Below are 17857 nucleotides of genomic sequence, written 5' to 3'. Positions count from 1 at the left end.
GAAAGTGGACACACTTGTCTTTTCTTGCTGTCGTGTCTGTGGGAGATGCTGTCACCCTCCTGCTGTCCACACCAGTGAAATACTTTAGACATTGATGCAGTGTCTGTTTCTTGTCACTGATAAGGAGCCTGAAACCAGCTCTGTGGCTGCTCCTAGCAGCTTCTCACTGCCAATTTCATTTCTTCTGTCAAGATCCTTTACACACTTTCACCAACCATTAATAATACACAGTATGTACAGTGTTGGCCTAGTTACTAGCAAATCCTCCACACCCACACATCACTTTCTTTCTATTTAACATATGTAGAAATAAAAACAAAAACTGTTGCTTGAAGCCTCTGAAGGCCCCCACAAACACTCTGAAGCACACTGAGGCCCTGACACTACAGGTCACAGTTGGACATGTTATATACATACTGTATACTGTAGGAAACTGTGTCTGGATTTGACCAAAGGTCTCCAAAGGTCTCCACAGGCTTCGTTTGTGTGTAATGGACACAGCCTGACTTCTGGCACATGCTGCAAGTTATAGTGAGTCATAAATATAAGTGCAGAAGAATGGATGAAAACATAATATAGTTATTTATGAGTATTAAACCGTATTTTTACACACATACATTTGCACTTGATGCACGTGGGTGACACTGGTGTTATTGATTGATTGATTGATTGTACATACCGATTCAGTAAGCATAAAGAGAAAGGCAAAGAGTAACTGAGAGACAGAGTCCAGTCCAACCTAAGACACAGAGCAGCTTCTACAATAACCAGCTTAAAAGTAGAATCCAGCTGAGCGGTAATTTCAATGTGGTACCTGATTAAAAGTACATTAAAAATAAAGACGACTCCTACCACTTCCAGCAGCTGTTCACACTGGAATTTTTCCTCAAATGGTTTTTTAAAAGATTTCCTTATTTTGTATAACTCTCAGGGCTTTTTCCCCTCTCACATTTTTACTATTCCTCTCATGGAAGGGAGGGGCAGCTCCAGATGCAGACGGAGAGAGCGTGTCTATTTCCAGTGTTCAGTGTTAGCGTGAGGAGAGAGAGAGAGAGAGAGAGAGAGAGAGAGAGAGAGAGAGAGAGAGAGAGAGAGAGAGAGAGAAAGAGGGGGACAGAGAAAGAGAGCTGTTTTGACAGTTGTGTTGGGGAGCACTGAGCACACACAGACACACACAGACACACACAGACACACACGCGCTCGGCCAGGTCTCTGTAATCACGGTTTTGCCGAGTGGTGGTTATACCTTCCAGAGGAGTTCACGCCCCCTTGAACTGTTTTGGCTGACTTTGTGGTACACTTCTGACAGCGAGAGAGTGAGGGAGGGAGGGAGAGAGAGAGTGAGGGAAGGGGAGGGAGCAGTGTTGCTTATGGGAGGAGAAGGAGGAGGGAGGAAACAGGAGGAAGGAGAAGCCCTCTCAGTTTCTGTGAGTCCTGCTTGCTGTAGGCTACAGAATGAGCGCAGTTGCTTTCCTCTCAGTCTGAGAGGCAACTGCTGTTTTTTTTTCTTTTTCTTTTTCTTTTTTTCTTTTTTTTTGTTTTTCCCTTCCTCTCCCGAGCCTGACATCAGCAGGAGACACTGCAGATTTGCTTCCCTTTATTCACAGTACTTTTTGGACCTCTCTCTCACTCCTGTGTTATTATTTTTGTGCCTGTGAAGTACCATGCCGGTGGTTGGCGTAGCCTCCAAGCTCAGGCAACCCTCCACAGTGGGCACGAAACCGGTGCACACGGCCCTCCCCATCCCCAGCGCGGTCAGGGCGGCCACCTCGCAGGGCTTCATGGCCCGGCAGCAGGAGCTCAGGGCAGGTGAGGGCGCCCCGGGGCTCTCCTGTCAGCTGTCAATCAAGTCTGAGTACCAGCAGCAGAGGACGACTGAAGGGAAGTCCAGAGCTGAAACGGAGGAGAGCAAGATCTGCAAGGTTAGTGGAGATGGACAGAGTCTGGCTGTGTATCTGTTTAGTGTGTGTGCGTGCAGTCAGCACAGTGACACTCCACAGGTGTCAGGGATGAGAGAGCCAACAGTGTTAGGCTTGTCCAGCTCGCTCTCTTTCTCTGTCTGTCTTGTCTGTCTTGCTCTTTTTTCCCCCCATCTTGGTCGGAGCAGGTGTCTGGCGAGCTCTGAGCTCAGGCACATGGTAGTGAGTCATGCGTGCTACGGCGAGATGATGTCGCTGGTTTGCGATCATCAGCTAAGAGGGGAAAGTGGATGAGTAATGTATCGCTGGAGGTGTGTGACCTCATCCTGCTGCCCGTTCACTCCGTGCATAACTTACAAATCTGTGTGTGTGGAATGGAAAGTTTCAGGGATTGTGTGTGTGTTGTATTGTATTTAGTCGAGTCACCTGTGAAGCGAACCGTGTCAGCTCCTCTGTGGGGAGGGAAACTAATACAGGGTGCTACCTGAGAAGCCCCAAAGATCAGGGGAACACGGTCTTCTTCCCCCCGTTCTGTCTCCTGATGTGGGGTGATATTTCAGATAGATTACCACTGCTGCCCCCTTGCTTTCAGAGTATATTCTTTATACCTCCAACGGCGTCAAAATATTGCAGATGGTTTAATAGCCGCACAGAGATCATTGTTAAGTGCTTCGCCATACTAAACTCAGCCTGCGCCAAGTTCTTTCCTTTTTGCAGAAATGTTTGGCTCAGTTTCTCAGGCAGCGACAGAGAAGGCGGGGTAGGTCCATCTTGAGGAAGAAGGAGTTTTCAAAAGTCCCCGCCAAATAGTTTCAGCAGCACCTCGGCCCGTCCCACATCCAGAGCTGTCAGAGCACAAACTGAAACTTTCCTGTTTGGCCGGCCGATCTCTCCTCCTCCCCTCTTTATCCTCCGCCCGCCGCTTGCCTCTTTCTACCGTTACAAGACTTCCTGATAGAGACGAGGGGGAAAAAAAGGAAAAGACTCCCTGACCCTGATTCTTTTCCTGGCTCTCAGACTTGTGATACTGAACAAAGCTGCTGATTTTCCTCGTGACCTAGAGGAAACGTGGGGAGAAGACATCAAAGCACAGGTCAGCGCTCCCCTGCCTCTAAATCCTCCCAGCGTGTCCGTGACTGAGTCCAAATCGCCTGCAGGGTGACTGCGAGAAGGAGTCGGGTGGGGGTGCTTCATCATTAACCTGCTGCTGAACTGGCACCTTCAGCTCGACTTTTAGCTTGTTAACACAACTGGGTTCTTAAAAACCTCCTTTTTAGTCCAGTAAAAGTAGGTTTTAGAGTTTGAAGAGGACGAAGCGGGAGGCTGATTTGACTTGTGTCAGTCTCCATCGTGTTTCACATTTTTAAAATGAAACTCTTCATGCAGACTTCTGTATACCTTCCTTCTCAGCTTGACCTCTGACCTTGCCCTTCTTATTGTTTTTGGGTTGGTAGATTTGACCCTTAATCTAATGTTCTTTGGGACAGAGCATCAGCTAAACAGCCTGAAACGTGCTACCACTGCACCTTACTATAGCCCCTGCCACTGGGAAAGCTTGTAGGCAGGGTTAGAAATGCCTTGCCTGCCCCAGCCTGTCGGTGTGGGTGAGGAATGGGTGGTATGGAGGGGGTAATTAGTCTGTCTAATTGTGTTGTGTAGTCCCTTAACAGCTTTACTGTCAAGGTTTTCACAAGAAAAGGGAGAGAAATGTGGAGTAACCGCTGTCAGTGCTCCTTTACATTAACCAACACGGCCTGTTTTGTGTGGAGTCCTGTTATCAAGCAGGATCAAGTGTAGGACTATGTGCGTGTGCATGCTTGTTTGTGCACATGCAACCCCCCCACCCCCCAATATATACAATAATGCCAGCATGTGTTGGCTTGTTTGCCTGAGGTTAAACATCCTAACCTGGGTGGTGTTTGTTGAAGTAGGAATGATTTTAGTTATTTAACCGTGGTGGAAAATTCCACTTGTCTGGTCAGAAAAGATGTTAATGATAAGACGTTTTGTCCCATGCTTTAACGGCATCAGCATCAAGGCACCGTGGCCTGACAATATTCCTGTGCCTGCAGAATGATTATGAAACAAGTGCAAGAAAAATAAATAAGGGATAAGCGCTAAGGAGAGGAGGAAGAAGGGATTTATTTTTTCTTTGGTGTGGTGTTTCTTCAGAAGACAGCAGGCCTGATGTTGTCTTGCGCAAAAGCCAAGGAGGAAGTCCGAGGGAATCTTAAGACAAGCTCAGCTGAAACAGATCTGATCTGCTGCTCAGCCTGAAGCTGAAGGCCCCACCGCTGTGGTTGGACGGAGAGCTTTCACATTAAACAGATGTCACCCTGGTGGAAGAAGTGCCACTTCTTACCGAGCGACTGCTGCACTCACGCTCCATCTGCGACAGGAGCTGCACAGGAACTGATGCAGGCTGCGACTGGGGCGTCTGATGGTGTGTGAAGGGCACAAGCTGCCTGGGCAAGGTTCATTTTGGACACCGTTCAGAATTAGTTGAGCCTAATCTCAGAAGTATTTTTACAGTCTGTGTTCATTGTGTGACAGATAATCCCTCATGGATCTACACAATAGGCTGCACCTAGTTTCACAGGAGTGTCATCAAGTTGTGTCTGGATTTTTTTGTTTGTTTTTGTCTGTGCACAGGTGTGTGTTCCTTACACAGGTTTTTTAAGCAGACAAATCTGATGAAAATCAGAGTTACTGTGGATCCTGCAGAGAGCTACTGAACAGCTGCCGTGCTTTTGAACACTGAAAATGAAGCTCAGCCCATTGGCATATTGCCCTGACCTGTGACAGCACTTACTTAATTTGACTAGTTAAATCTTAATCTAACCATTAATAGACTGTATTAAACCACTTGCACATGATCTACAGCAAACAAGTGACAAGATACCATGAGAGGAAATTTAGTAAAGTAGAGGCAACCTCCTGTAAACAAAAATAAAACTGACAAGTACTGACAAGTACACCTTATGGATACAAAAGTATGTTGTTCCATAATGAGAGACACCTGAAACAATTCTTTATAAGTACAATGAGATTTTTTTGTGGTAGTCTGGATAATACAACATCCTGATCACATCCTGAGATGCTGCTGATCACCTGTTTTGTCTGTGTTAAGCTCCCTGGCTAACCCCCATGACTGATGTTCATGTTGCACAGCCCACGCAAACATTAGTAGCTGGCAGTGTATAACCCAAGTTTTTTTTTTTTTTTTTTTTTTGGTGTGGTATTGTGCAACACCTGCGCTCTTCCAGGGTCCTCCTCGTAATCCATCTCTGATTTTTTTTAGCTGTCAATTCCAGTTTCACTTCCACGATGGAGACGAGAACAAGGCAAGACGTTTGCTCTTCCCGTTGTATTCTCCGCTGACAGTTCACATCACTCACTGCCTCTGGCACTGCGGGATGACGAGCTTATCTGAGTCGACTGGGCTTTAATGAAGTGTCAGCGCCACCATCGCTGATAGGGAATTATCTTGTGCATCTAGAGTTTTGGCAGCTGTCCAACTCCTGCACCCTGGGGGACTCTGGGTAATTTAGAGTTCTTTTAGAGATAGAAGTGAGAATTGCATCGCACCTTTTTATTAAATCTACAGTTTGGCAGAAGAACAAATGTTGTTGATTGGATTCATCTTCACTCATCCTTGAAGATTTGTGGGTGCTAAAGGGATTTATCTAAAGTTATATCTGTTCACACTTTGATGCTTCCCATCAAATGCTGTCGTAGACCTTCCTAACTTTATTTAACAGCCTGCTTTGCAGCTGTCACATTCAAGACACATTACGTGCTTGTTTCCCCACAAACTATCTGACCTTGCAGCACAACATACACTTGTAGTAACTACAGCATTATTAAACTTTTACTGGTTGTGTTTAGACTCTCACAGCACTTGGTTCAGGTTAGGGAAAGTGTGGTTTAATACAGAGAAAGTTCACAGTGACTTCAGACACAATGTGTTTGTTTAACAAAAGCCTCAGTCTTTTCTTAACCTTAACCAAAGTGCTTCTGTTTCCTTAACCTAACCACAGACAGGACTCTGAATGTGAACCCTGGTCCATGGTTTGACATTCATGTGCTTTATAAGCCCACCGTCTACCCCAACCCACCTCCTGGCAGCTCTGCTGCTGTTAATAAACACAAAGCTTCATTCATTTCCCATAAAAAGTATTTGCAATTGCAGTTTATTTGTATTAAAAAGAAAATTTCTAGGAGACAGAGATGTCCAAAGACAAGCTACTCCCTTAGTTTTTTGGTCTTAACCTTGAGAACACGGCCAGTGAAGTTCCTCAGTGTGATAAACTTTTGGTCAGGTCAGCTTCCAAACACCAGTTGGTTTTGCATTTAGAGTCACAAAAAAAAAAAATCCCACTTTTTATTGCACAGTTACTGCAATTTTATTCCAACCCTTAGAGTAAAATGTTTGGGAAACTCAAGTTGTGCCTTCCTTTTATAGGTCTTTCTTTCAGACAGAGCATAAAAAGGGGGCAGTGGCTTCAAAAACCAGTTAGGTAGCACAAGATTAGGTGCAGGATAAATGCACAAATGAAGACTGATTCTGAAGTTATCTGTCTTTGCTGTCAGTCCACTTTAACATGCCCTCTCTTGTGCCCTCTGTTGTGTACGTGTATGTGGTTTGTGGTGTCTTTATCTCAGAAATGCAGCTCATTGTATACATTTTGCAGGCTGCTATTTTTGCCGGCCTCTGATGTCAGTGAACTGTTATCCCAGGATATTGCTCCTTGTGAATAAGCACATACGTGTTTGCCAGAAGTGCAGACAAGTGCCAGACGCACTCACCCACGTAAAGAACAAAAACATCCTGTTGATTCTGTGTGTGTCTGTGTGTGTGTGTGCACTGAGGACTGAGAAGAATAATCAGAGTTTGTTGTTGCCTTTCTTTTTTTTTTTTTTTGTTTGTTTGATGCAGCTCATAGTCTGCCCTGATAATGCTCTGGGCAACAATATGAGTGGGTTCAAAGTCAGAGAGTGAGGTGGAGTGCCTCAGGGAATAATGATGGGGTCCAGGGAGTTTGAGTGAATGAGCAGAATGTAAACAAACCTCTTTCTACTGCCTCCCTCTGTCTCTTTTCTCTGGGTGGGCCTGATGCTTCTCTTTCTCTTGTCTTCTGTCTCTCTGTTTTTATTACTCTCTCTCTGTTTCTTCTTTTTCTTTATTTTTGTTATTTAGTGATATCCACCCAGTTATTCACTTTATGTGATTATAACTCATTTAAAAAGAAATGATACATTAGCCTTCACATGCTACAAAACAGGCTTATTCTTGCACAACCTAATCGTAGCATCCATTAAGAGTCACATGCAGCCTCTAATATTTAGAGTGTAAATGTATTTTGCACATAAACAGACTACTTTCATATTTTCCTATGCATGAGTATATTTGCACTCTGTACTGCCATTACAGTCACTTATAATCTGCATTTATATTCATTAGCTCCATTACAGGGACACTTGCCTCCTGTGTGACCGAGCATTTGGAGAGATGTGAAGGAGGAGTATGAATAGGAAAACTTGTGGAGTATTAGATCATTTGTCTAAAAGTCATCTGAACCATAGTTTACCACATTGTTAGGATTTAACAGCTGTGCACTGGCCTACTTAACCTATGGAAAAGTCCAGCAGTGATGCATTCATGGTTCTGTCCAGCACATCAGTGGTCAAAGCGTGCTCTCTCTGTCTCTCTGTGGCTCGTGCTAAGCTTTTGCTCTTCCCCCTCGAGTGGCTTTGACAACCAAGAGAACGCAGGGAGCGGGAGGGGGGCCAAGTTGTTCCAGTGAAGGGAGGGGGTTTGGATAGGATGGGTTGTGGGATGGGGGTGGAGGGGTGTCTGAACGTGTCCTAGTCATGGGTGGTCTGACTTGCCGTGTGCCGGACTCCATATCTGGAAGAGAAGCTGTCGTTGTGAGGGAGGTGTGAACGCTAACCGGCAGGAAGAGCAGCTCTGCTATATTTGCACTTCTTCCAGCCAGCAAGGTCAGAGAGTGATCTTTAAAACAACACTATGATGGTGTTGTTTTAAGTGGTAGTTAGACTTTCATTGATTCTAAATTCCTCTTCAACTTCAGCATAGAATAACAGGAGTGAAAACAGCCTTGGTTTGAACTGTGTCCTCCCATAGCAAAAAGATGCAGCCCATGACTGTTACTGCAGGTTTTATAATAATCTCAGAGTTCTTTCTGCTGCTCTGCAGTAGTTGCAGTGGTTTGTCCAAGCAATGGCTACAGTTGAAGGTCAACAAGTCTGTGGTCTGTTCAGCCAATCAGAAATAATGTGTTAACAGGGGAGTCCACCCCAGCTCGCTTGGCCTGATCCAAGTCGGAAACATGGCAGTGATTTTTGGTCTAACACATGATTTTGAACCATGAGATTATCAAATTAAACCAAGAAATATATTTAAAAAAAAAATCAGATTAGGTTACCATATGTTGCAGCTGAATAACTACCTCTAATGTGATTCACTCACATTTTCTGCATTAGTCTGTCCACTTCGACAACATTCCCCCACAGCGCTGAGATTCCTTAATGACCCCTGGGTCGAAATTGGGAAAATATTTGAGACAATATTATGCTTTCCAGTGCTCGTTCTCCCTCCCCGTCCCCTCGCTTTTTGTCTTACACACAGTATTTCATTGCCTTTTGTGCCGCGGGGAGTCTGCTGTCGGCCGCCGTGTTTAAATCTTGGAGTGAGAACACACAGAGCGGCTGGTGTTTACAGTACAGCCACACCGGTTAAAAATACCCTCCCCTGGAAGTACAGTCATCGTGTTCACTCCAAAACACTTAGAAAAATAAGACTCCCTGCAAAACAAGTTCAAGTACATGAGTTTAGCAGTGAAACAGTTTTAGGCAGAAACCCATGAGGAGGGCTCCATGAGGACTGAGGGTTTTTGTTTACTATGATTTCTAAATATTGTCACTTTTTAAATGGGGTTTTCTTTTGCATAAATGACAAGAGTGCCTGTTATGACCTTACACTACCTTGAACATTACAGAATAGAAGCTTAGAAATTCAGTTCCTTGCTTAAAGGACACTTGTGCAGGCTCGACATTGTGCATTTCATGTTGGTTTTTAGGTCTCCAGTCTCTCTCTGACCCACGGCTACGTAATTCCACAAATAACTGAGAGTGAAGCGAACAAAACCTCCTGCTGCCCTGTTATTGTCTCATCATATTCTGAGGTTTCTCTCTGATGTTCTGTGTGTGAGACATCACAGCACCGATTAGATGCAGGAAGGAGCGCAAAGCGTGTGAAATGTGCGTGAAAGAAAGTAACCCTGCTCTCATGCACAGCCTGGTATGGCATATGCACATAAACACACATGCACACACACACTCGCACCAGGCCCTCTGCTGGTTCAGACGTTGGCTTGGTAATTGATCCAATAGAGGGACGGTTCACTTAGATCCGCTTTTCTTTTCTCACATATTTGATTTTACACACATGTAAGTGATGTTATCACTTATAAAATCAAATCAAAGTGCTTTACAGAGGCTTAGAAATACATCAAAAGTAAGTAATAAAAACAGAAACAAAAGCAAAAACAAGCAAATAAATAGTTAAGTTTTAAAAAAAAAAAGTTACATATTAAATTTATTGGAAATCCTCAGCGAACAGTAATATTTTAAGCCGTGATTTAAAGGAGCTGGCTGACAGTTTTAGCAGAGCTCAGGTATTCAGGAAGCCTGTTCCACAGGTGCAGAGCATAGAAACTAAAAAAAAAAGCTGCTTCACCAGCTGTTTGGTTTTGATTCTGGGAACACAGAGTAAAACCTGTCCCTGATGACCTGAGGGGTCTGGATGCTTCATAACATACTTAAGTAAATCAGAGATGGACATACTTAGTCCCGAGACCATTTGGTGCTTTATAGACAATAGACAGGATTTTAAAATCTGTGCTTTGACACGCAAGAAGCCAGTGATTTAAGGATCAGTGTAATGTGCTCTACTTTCTTGGTGTTCGTGAGGACTGCGATACAATACCGTGCTTATCCATGCATGCGGCTGATGAAATTTGGGTTTGAGTACATAACTACACCAAGATTTCTGGCTTTATTTATAGATTTTAGTGTCATGGTCTGAAGCTGAGCACTGACTTTAAATCTTTCTTCTTCAGGGCCAAAAATAATTATTTCCCCTTTTTCTCTGTATAAGAATTGAAATCATACTGGATATTGATGTTTGACTAATCTGACGTTTACAACTGTACGTATATTCACACACACTGCATATATATACAAACATAAACTTTATAATATCAGATAACATAAGCACATCTCTTAAGCACAATGTAAACTTGAATGCTTATGTTAAGGGTTCCTGGGGCAGGAGCTGCCTTAAAGGTATAGTTCAATGTTTTGGAAAATCCAACTTCCTGGATGTTGTGAGGGTGTTAGGCAACCAGTGGAGACTCCAGGAACTCACTGGCCCGGCCAAAAAGCAGTTCCAGCATGTAACTTCCTGAAAACCATAAATCGTAAAGGTCTTTTTTTTCCCCCCCTTTCGGTTTTTGTATGAATTAAAGGAGAACTCCACCAATCTTTCACCTCAGTGTCTGTTTACAGGTGTTGTACAACTGCATATGTGAAAAGAGTTGTATAAAGCCTTTGGTGTCTCCAGAGGGAGCTGTGTGTGTGTGTTGTCTGAAGATTACAAATCTGATAATGAGAAAAACCTGTGGGACTGGAGTCAGAGAGGAGTGAGCTTACTTACCCCTGTAGCTCGCTGCTCACCTCTGCTTCAGGCCCCGTGGCACCATGTTTTGAAAGGAAGACAAATGGATGGAATAAAAAAGACGATATCTCTGATGCTGCTGCACTCATCTGATTGGTTTTTAAAGTGCCATTATAAACAAACAGTATGTAACCTGTGAATTAGTAAGCTTCAGGCTCACTGGTAGGCCGATGAGTTACCATGGTGAGTGGAGGGAAATGTGCTTGTTTTGAGTGTGTAGCAGTGGCAGATCGTCTTCACCTCCACCTCACATTTCCTCCATTTGTCTCTCTTCAGCCGTCTGTCAGCGGTCTCTCTGTCTGCTCTGTTTTCTTTGCGTCCCCCTCGCTCCTTCCTTTATTCTCCCTCAATCCCTCCTTTTCACATCTTCCCAGCACTTCTTTTTTTTTCCCCTCCGTCTGCTGTCACTGTCTTTCTGCCCGTTCCCATTCCCAGCATTCCTCTCTGAGTACTTCCCTGGCCTCAACCTTTCTGTGTCTCCTGACTGGAGCCTTTCTCTTATTCCACTCCCTCCAACTCACTTACTGGTATTTTCCTTTGACCTTTACCCCCCCCCACACACACACGTGCACACACGCACACACCCGTTCTCTTTTCGTATTATTTTTTCCATCCTGATGCACCTTTCCTCTTCTCTCTCCCTCTTTCTTTTTGTCTATCTTTTCGTCTGTGATATTTATAATGAGAAAAGCAGCAGGAGAGAGTTAACACACACCTGGCCCAGTTCTGTCTCTCCAGCTGTCACAGATAACCTTTCCTCTGCTGAACGAATAGGTCACCTTCTCTTTTCTTCTCTTCTCCTCTCCTCTTCTCTCTTCTCTTCTTACTGTCTCCTCCAGTCCTTCACCTCTTTATCTTTCTTTCTTTATCTTTATCATAGCTGTGTGTCTAACCGTGACCTAAGCAGCTGCAGGAAAACATCTGGAAAAGCCACAACAACCGGTGTCAGTGTCCAACCAAGCATGGACATGCTAACACGTCCCATAGCGCATCCTAACAAGGACAAGCATGCTGTATATATGTGTGTGTGTGTGTTGTTTTTAGGCATGCATGGAGAATGATTGCTGGCGTTATGAGTCAAGCGAGTGGTCTCTGTGGTATTGAGTCATGGCTTACACAGCAGCGGCGGTAGATCACTAACTATCAACATGATTACTGGGTTTCTAAGCCACCTGGGAAGGAGGGAGGGGATAGATGGAGAACTGTAACTATACAGTCATATACATTTAACTGCACAGCTTTGCAGTGCAGGTATGTCCCCTCGCCCTTAAGTTTTTGTGCTGCAAAGTTGTTTTTTGTTGGTTTTTTTTCTTTTTAAAATCATTTCATAAATTTCTACATTTGCTTTATTACCAGGCAAAGTTATGGTTTTGCTTGGAGTGGTTTCACGTGTTCAGATGTTTGCTGGTTAAATCCCAGGCCGTGTGGGAAAAAAGTGGAGAAAATGAATGAGAAACACTCATCTTCATCTGCATGGGTACGTTTGAGCTGTGGTTGCAGTTGTTAGTTCCCAGGTGTGAATGTTTGTAGCAGTATGAAAGCGATACAGGGTGTCTCTGAAAAACAGCATCAATCATCCATCCTTGGGTTACATTTAAGGGCTGACTATGGGATGTTTCTGATAAATAAATAGCAAACACTAACCAACCCTCAGACGCAGATGGTGGGATGAAAAGCTCGTTCTGGTGGGATACTGGGTGGTGGTTTGTTGCTGTACCCTCCCTTGGCATGAGCTTTTACAGGGCGCTTAACAGAGCGAGCACACATGTTTTTTTGGAGCGGTTAGCCCTCACATTTAGACTCATCATTACCCACAACCAGCATCTATGTTCTCATTATTTTTCCACTTTTTTTTTCTTTTTTTTTTTTTCAATCCAGACATGTCGGTTTTTCTTATTTTCTGCATTTTGTGCATTCAAGCCTTATGTAAGAGCCAATAAAATGCCAAATGGAAATCATTACACTTTCTCATATATTTCTGTATGTTTACTCTCGGCACACATTGCCCTGTGAGGGATTTTCTCGCATGCATTTCAATGGAATTTTACATTCAAATTGCCTTACAGAGTACCATGTGTGCACGCATGTTTAACAAGGATGGCTCCAGTGAGATCAAACCCTAGCCTCTTGCTCCTTCTCCTGATAATGATTAAAGTAGTTTTAATTCTGAAATGCGACATATAGCTGTCGGTCGGCCTTTCTGGTGTTGTCCTGGCAGTGTCGGTCACCGGACACACCGATGCGCTTTGCTCTTGAAGGCTTACAGTTGTGGAAAGATCACGCAGGTCGAGGCACACTCAGTGATCCTGATGCAGTCATGAGGTCATGGGCTGACTCAGTGGTGCGTGACCCCTCCAGCCTCTGGCCCGGTCTGTGGCAGCATTTGATGTGTCCATGGCCTTTTTGGTAATAGTAAATGGAGTGTGAAACTGCATGTTGCAACGTTGCAACTGGAGCCTTGTGGGTGCGTGTCTGTGTCTGTGCGTCTGTGTCAATAAAAGTGAAATGAAATGAAATGAGGTCTTTTACAGTAATATAAATTATAAAGCAGTTTTTCAGTAGTGGGAGGTTTGGTGGTTCACTTTTTAATGTTGCTGTCTCACAGAAAGAAGAACTTGGACTCGGTCCCTGGCCCCAGCTCTTTCTGTATGTGGTTTGCGTGTTCACACCATATTCATGTGTGTTGCCCCCCCCCACAGTCTATAGACATGTAAGTTAAATGTATTGAAGAGACTCTGCCCCATTGGTATGATTATACATCACACTTAATGGCAATCTGCTGTGCACTGGGTTTTGCACAGACCCACCGCAATCTGGAAAAGGAATAGGCAGATGAAGAAAATGAATAAGTGATGATTTTTCAGTGCACCCCAGTATAATTTTAGTTGAATATATGTGAGGTCTTGACTCCATATTTAGGAAAGCCAGGTCTTAATGATGCACATCTATCCTAACAGTGGTCTGCTGTACTTCACTGTCAGGGCTGTTCTGTCGCCCTTAAGCTGTCCTGATACGGCTCCTCCTCTGGGCTGCAGGTGGGCCTCTTTTCCACCAAAGCACAAAGCACCTCTCTATTAATAAAAAATAAAAAAAAAAAGTCATTTCCGCCTCAACATCACAACCTTATTGCCTCTGCAGTTCCACTATATTAAGTTTGCCCATAAAGTGTGTTAACTCTGCCATTAATGAGTGTTAAACATGAACTACTGGCCCTTGACAGCGTCTGAGGAGATGGGGAGCTGATGTTTAATTCCACCCACCCCTTTCGCTTTCTCTTTTCCCTCGTTCCTCCACCTCCCTCCACTGGCCTCCCCACATGGCCAACAAAGCTCTGCTGTTTGGGCCCGAGCAAGTTTTCTCACAGGATAAGTCTCCTGACAGACATCAGAGTTTGGTTTTATTTACTGGCTGCTGTTGTTGTTACTCCCACGTGAAAGCTCAAACTCGCTTTTAACAACCTTGGGCTTTTTGTTGAAGCGTCCTCTGGGGCTTTTTTTTTGGCATTCTGCTCGTTTCCTCTCCCAACTCAGCCGCCTTGATTGTTGTCACTTGAACAAGCAGAGGGTTTGTTGAATCGCATCTGCAGTGATGACAGTGGCATTGCCAAAGCGTGCGATCTTTTTCCCTCCTCCCGAACAAGGAACAATTTCTTCTCTATTCCTGTTGATGAATACTGTTTACTCATAAGACTCATTTTTCAGCATAATCTTCTTAGTGTTGTAATAGCCCTCCTCACATGGTAAAGCAAAGGTGAATTGCAAACAAGGGGAATCTTTGTCTTTATCGACACTGGAAGGTCAGCGCCTCAACGATGGGTTTTGTGGGTTGAAGACTGGGGTCATGCATTAGCCCATGAGGGAGATATGTGAAAGCTCGAGCAAATGAGCAACATTTTCCCTCATAATCCCCTAATGATGAGGAAGGGCTGTCGGCCATCTTGGACTGAAGAGACTCATTACTGGAGTCATAATGAGAGGGCAAGAGGTTCCTTGTAGCAGTTACCAAGGTTCACATGCTGCCAGGCCACTTGCCAATAGCCTGTCTTGACCAGAGTCAGCTGTCCCCTCTGGACATAGAACAAGAGGCTTTTGTATTGCCCCACAGTACTTTCCAATGCAGATGCCCTCAAGAGATGCAAGACAAGTTCAGCCTGAAACCTTCATCCAAAGCACAATGAAGGCAGAGGTTAAGCTTTGTTTCTCTTGTACTTTTCCCACATTGCATCTGTAAAAGTTTAGTTTGGATATTTGAAGACAGTGACCTCTATCAACGGGCCAGTGTTTTTTTTGTTTTTTTGTTGTATTAGTATTTTGGGGCATTTTGGGAGAGTCAATAGTAGAGAGATGACAGGAACTGTGGGGAAGAGAGATGGGAAATGTAATACAATAAAGGTCCCTGATCAGATTTGAACTGGAGACATTGCAGCCCATGGTCAATCCGCAAGGGTGCGCTAAGTTTAATTTTATTTTAAATGATCCTCTTACCCATTGAAAAACAAACAATATTAATTACTGCAGTGTTCAGGTCCACAGTGGCTTGGCAGCACGGAATGATAATTTGAAGGAAATGATAAATTAAGGAAGTGCTGAGAAAATAAATGTACAGGAGAGAACAGCCAAGCAGAGGGGTAGAACAGATTATCTGAGTGTAGCTAGAGTGAGTTGGGAGGATATGATTCATATTGAGAGGCTGATGCAAGGTCCTTTAAGAAGGAATTAGTCGTCTACTCTTGGGTTGAGTTGAGTTGTGAGTCTGCTGTGAAGACAGGAGAGGGGAGGTCATTCCACCCTTGATGAACCAGGAAGTACAAGGGTTGAAATCATTCACGCAGGGAGACGACCTCTCAGTATAGCGAGGGCAAAGCAGCCCATAGTGGCAGCACTGTTTCTTTTATTATTTAGGACTTATTCAAAGAAGATGTGGATGGTAGGAGTTAACTTGCCGCTGGATTGGAAGCAGATGCAGGCACCTCATTCAGGTCTAAAACCTTAATCGCTCCCTGTGTCTGGCTGCCGCTTTTTGGCCTTGCACAGAGAACTGCTGAAGGTAAGATACCTTGAGGGTGGGGGTTTTAGGATGTGGGGGAAGGAAGTCGGGATGGTGGGAAAGAAAAGTGTGAGCCTGAAGGGAGAGGAGAAATAGTGGAAGTTGTGTCAGGGACACTGCCTCACACCATAACTTAAGGAACTAAATATTACTCTGTAGGTTACAGTAGGAGTCAAGCCATTTGAATTAAGCAATAGGGCATGAGAGCAGAAGAAGAAGAGGGAGAGGAAGTGGATTAGGGTGGGGGACGAAAACCATATGCCAGACTGATCTTATGGGATTGGGAGGTGGGTACATTGTGGGCCAGGTGCTACATGACGAGGGGTACCCAGGATAGTTGAATGAAAGTTCTTTCCGTGAGTCCTGAATCTCAGGTGTAGGTGAGGAGGGAGTGAAGCCTCAGGACACATGCTAAAAGGTCCTGAGGTGCCACAGACATTTTTTTTGGTCTAACACCTGATCATACTCTTTCCCTCTCAATCAAACCATTCATCTATCCATGCACAGATGAGTGTAAGCAGGTTTATGGTAGTATGGAAACCAGCATCCATCGCCCCTTCTTCTTTTGCTGTCATCAGATCGGCGCTGGCTGATATTAATTTCCGTGAGCTTGACAGGGGCCATTAGTCTTGGGGAGGAGGCTTGAGTTACAGTGTTTAGGGGGTAAGGATCCTCTCGCACAGGGAGCAGCATATACAGTATGTGTTATACAATAGCCCAGACCATAGAGAGAAGGAGCGGCAGAGGGGGAAAAGCTGTTGGACAGACAGTATTAGAAGTGTGGGAAAGATGAAATGTCTTTCACAGCTAGTCTGCTTTGCATGCTGGCAGATAACTGCATGGTAGTTACCTGCTTCCAGTAATTCGTCTTCAGAGTAGAAGAGCCAGCTCTAGAGGGGCTGGCTTTAGATAGGAATATTTCTGATTTGGCGTTAGCGAAGCATGTTACGATGCTGGATTTACACAAAGCTGATGCTTATTGCAGAGAGCAGCAGCACTTTGGGTGAAACACAGGACGAATATGTGACAGAGCTAGATACTTTTTGATAGTCCCGTGTCTCTGTGGGGCCTTTTATAAAGCACCAGGAGGAAAACCTTAATGTTGTGCACCAGCAGACCAGAGGCAGACTAAAGCCAAACCAACTGAGGCTGTTGGGTCTGTCCTTTGTGCTGACTGTGCTGTTCACCAGGATGTTTGAGTTCTCCTCACGATCTCTGTGCTGCTCCCCAGATGTGTTGAATGAGCAGGAGGAGGAAGGGCTGGTCTCGAGGGAGCCTTCTGGCTGTCTGCTGGTCAATCCCATACAGCATTTCCCCAGCACACACAAGAGAAAGTGAGAGGGAGATAGGGCCTTTGGGTTGAAAGGTAATGTCCTCTCCCACATCCAGCGACTCGATGACTGATGTCTGGATCAGTCCAGCAGCAGTTGCAGTCACTTCCTCTCTCCTTCTCAGGAATACGCAGAGTACAGCGGGTGTTCAGCAGGACCGACTTGGTTAATTGTGACTTACAAACTGCAAGACAGGCTTGACATAAAGGTCCAGGGCTAAATTTAACAGGATGTCTGTTGCTCTGACCCGACCGGAGCAGAGCTAGTGAGGAGGAATGGAAAAGCTAAGGTGTGTGATGGTAAAGCTGCATCCCATTTCTTCCCTTCCTGTCTGGACTGACCTAGCAGTGTCCCATTGTGAAACTTTATTTTGTTAAATAACTTCTCAACTCTGACCTTTTTTGTCCAGTCAGAAATTTCTTACCGTTGCACTTGGCATCGAGAACAACCTACGCCACCTTGTTGATAGCTCAGCTATGACAGTGAACAGAAAAGGGGCGGTAAGCGAACATCATACCCGGATTCAAGATGACTGGCATAAGAAACAAGCAGGATCCCATCCAGTTATTTTGCACCCTCTCTCTGTAGAGTTCTTTTTGGAGGGTCACAGTAAACCAAGGGTGACACAATGAGGGATAAGAGCAAGTGCTGGAACACAGCCAAAGTAATACGGACTGTTGCTCCTGCTTTACAGTTACTGTGCTTGTGTTGTGTATTTTGATGTTGTAATCCTTGAGAATCCTATTTCATGTTCATCCAGTTTTTGAGTTTTTATAGGTGTCAGTTGAGGCCTCACTCTG

At 44.5% G+C, this 17857-nt stretch overlaps 1 protein-coding gene across 3 annotated transcripts in view; it reads left to right on the top strand.

Annotated features, from left to right (window-relative positions):
* The first annotated feature begins 1664 nt into the window (after positions 1–1664).
* The window catches only part of nav3 (neuron navigator 3), a 169447-nt gene continuing 153254 nt past the window's right edge, over positions 1665–17857 (top strand). For all 3 annotated transcript variants that reach the window (XM_041029925.1, XM_041029924.1, XM_041029923.1), the window contains exon 1: positions 1665–1922. In XM_041029925.1, the coding sequence (XP_040885859.1) occupies positions 1665–1922 (258 nt within the window). The remainder of the gene's footprint in view (positions 1923–17857) is intronic.

The sequence above is a fragment of the Toxotes jaculatrix genome, chromosome 22 (genome assembly GCF_017976425.1).
Source record: "Toxotes jaculatrix isolate fToxJac2 chromosome 22, fToxJac2.pri, whole genome shotgun sequence".
Taxonomy (NCBI): domain Eukaryota; kingdom Metazoa; phylum Chordata; class Actinopteri; family Toxotidae; genus Toxotes; species Toxotes jaculatrix.
This window is presented reverse-complemented; position numbering and strand designations above follow the sequence as displayed.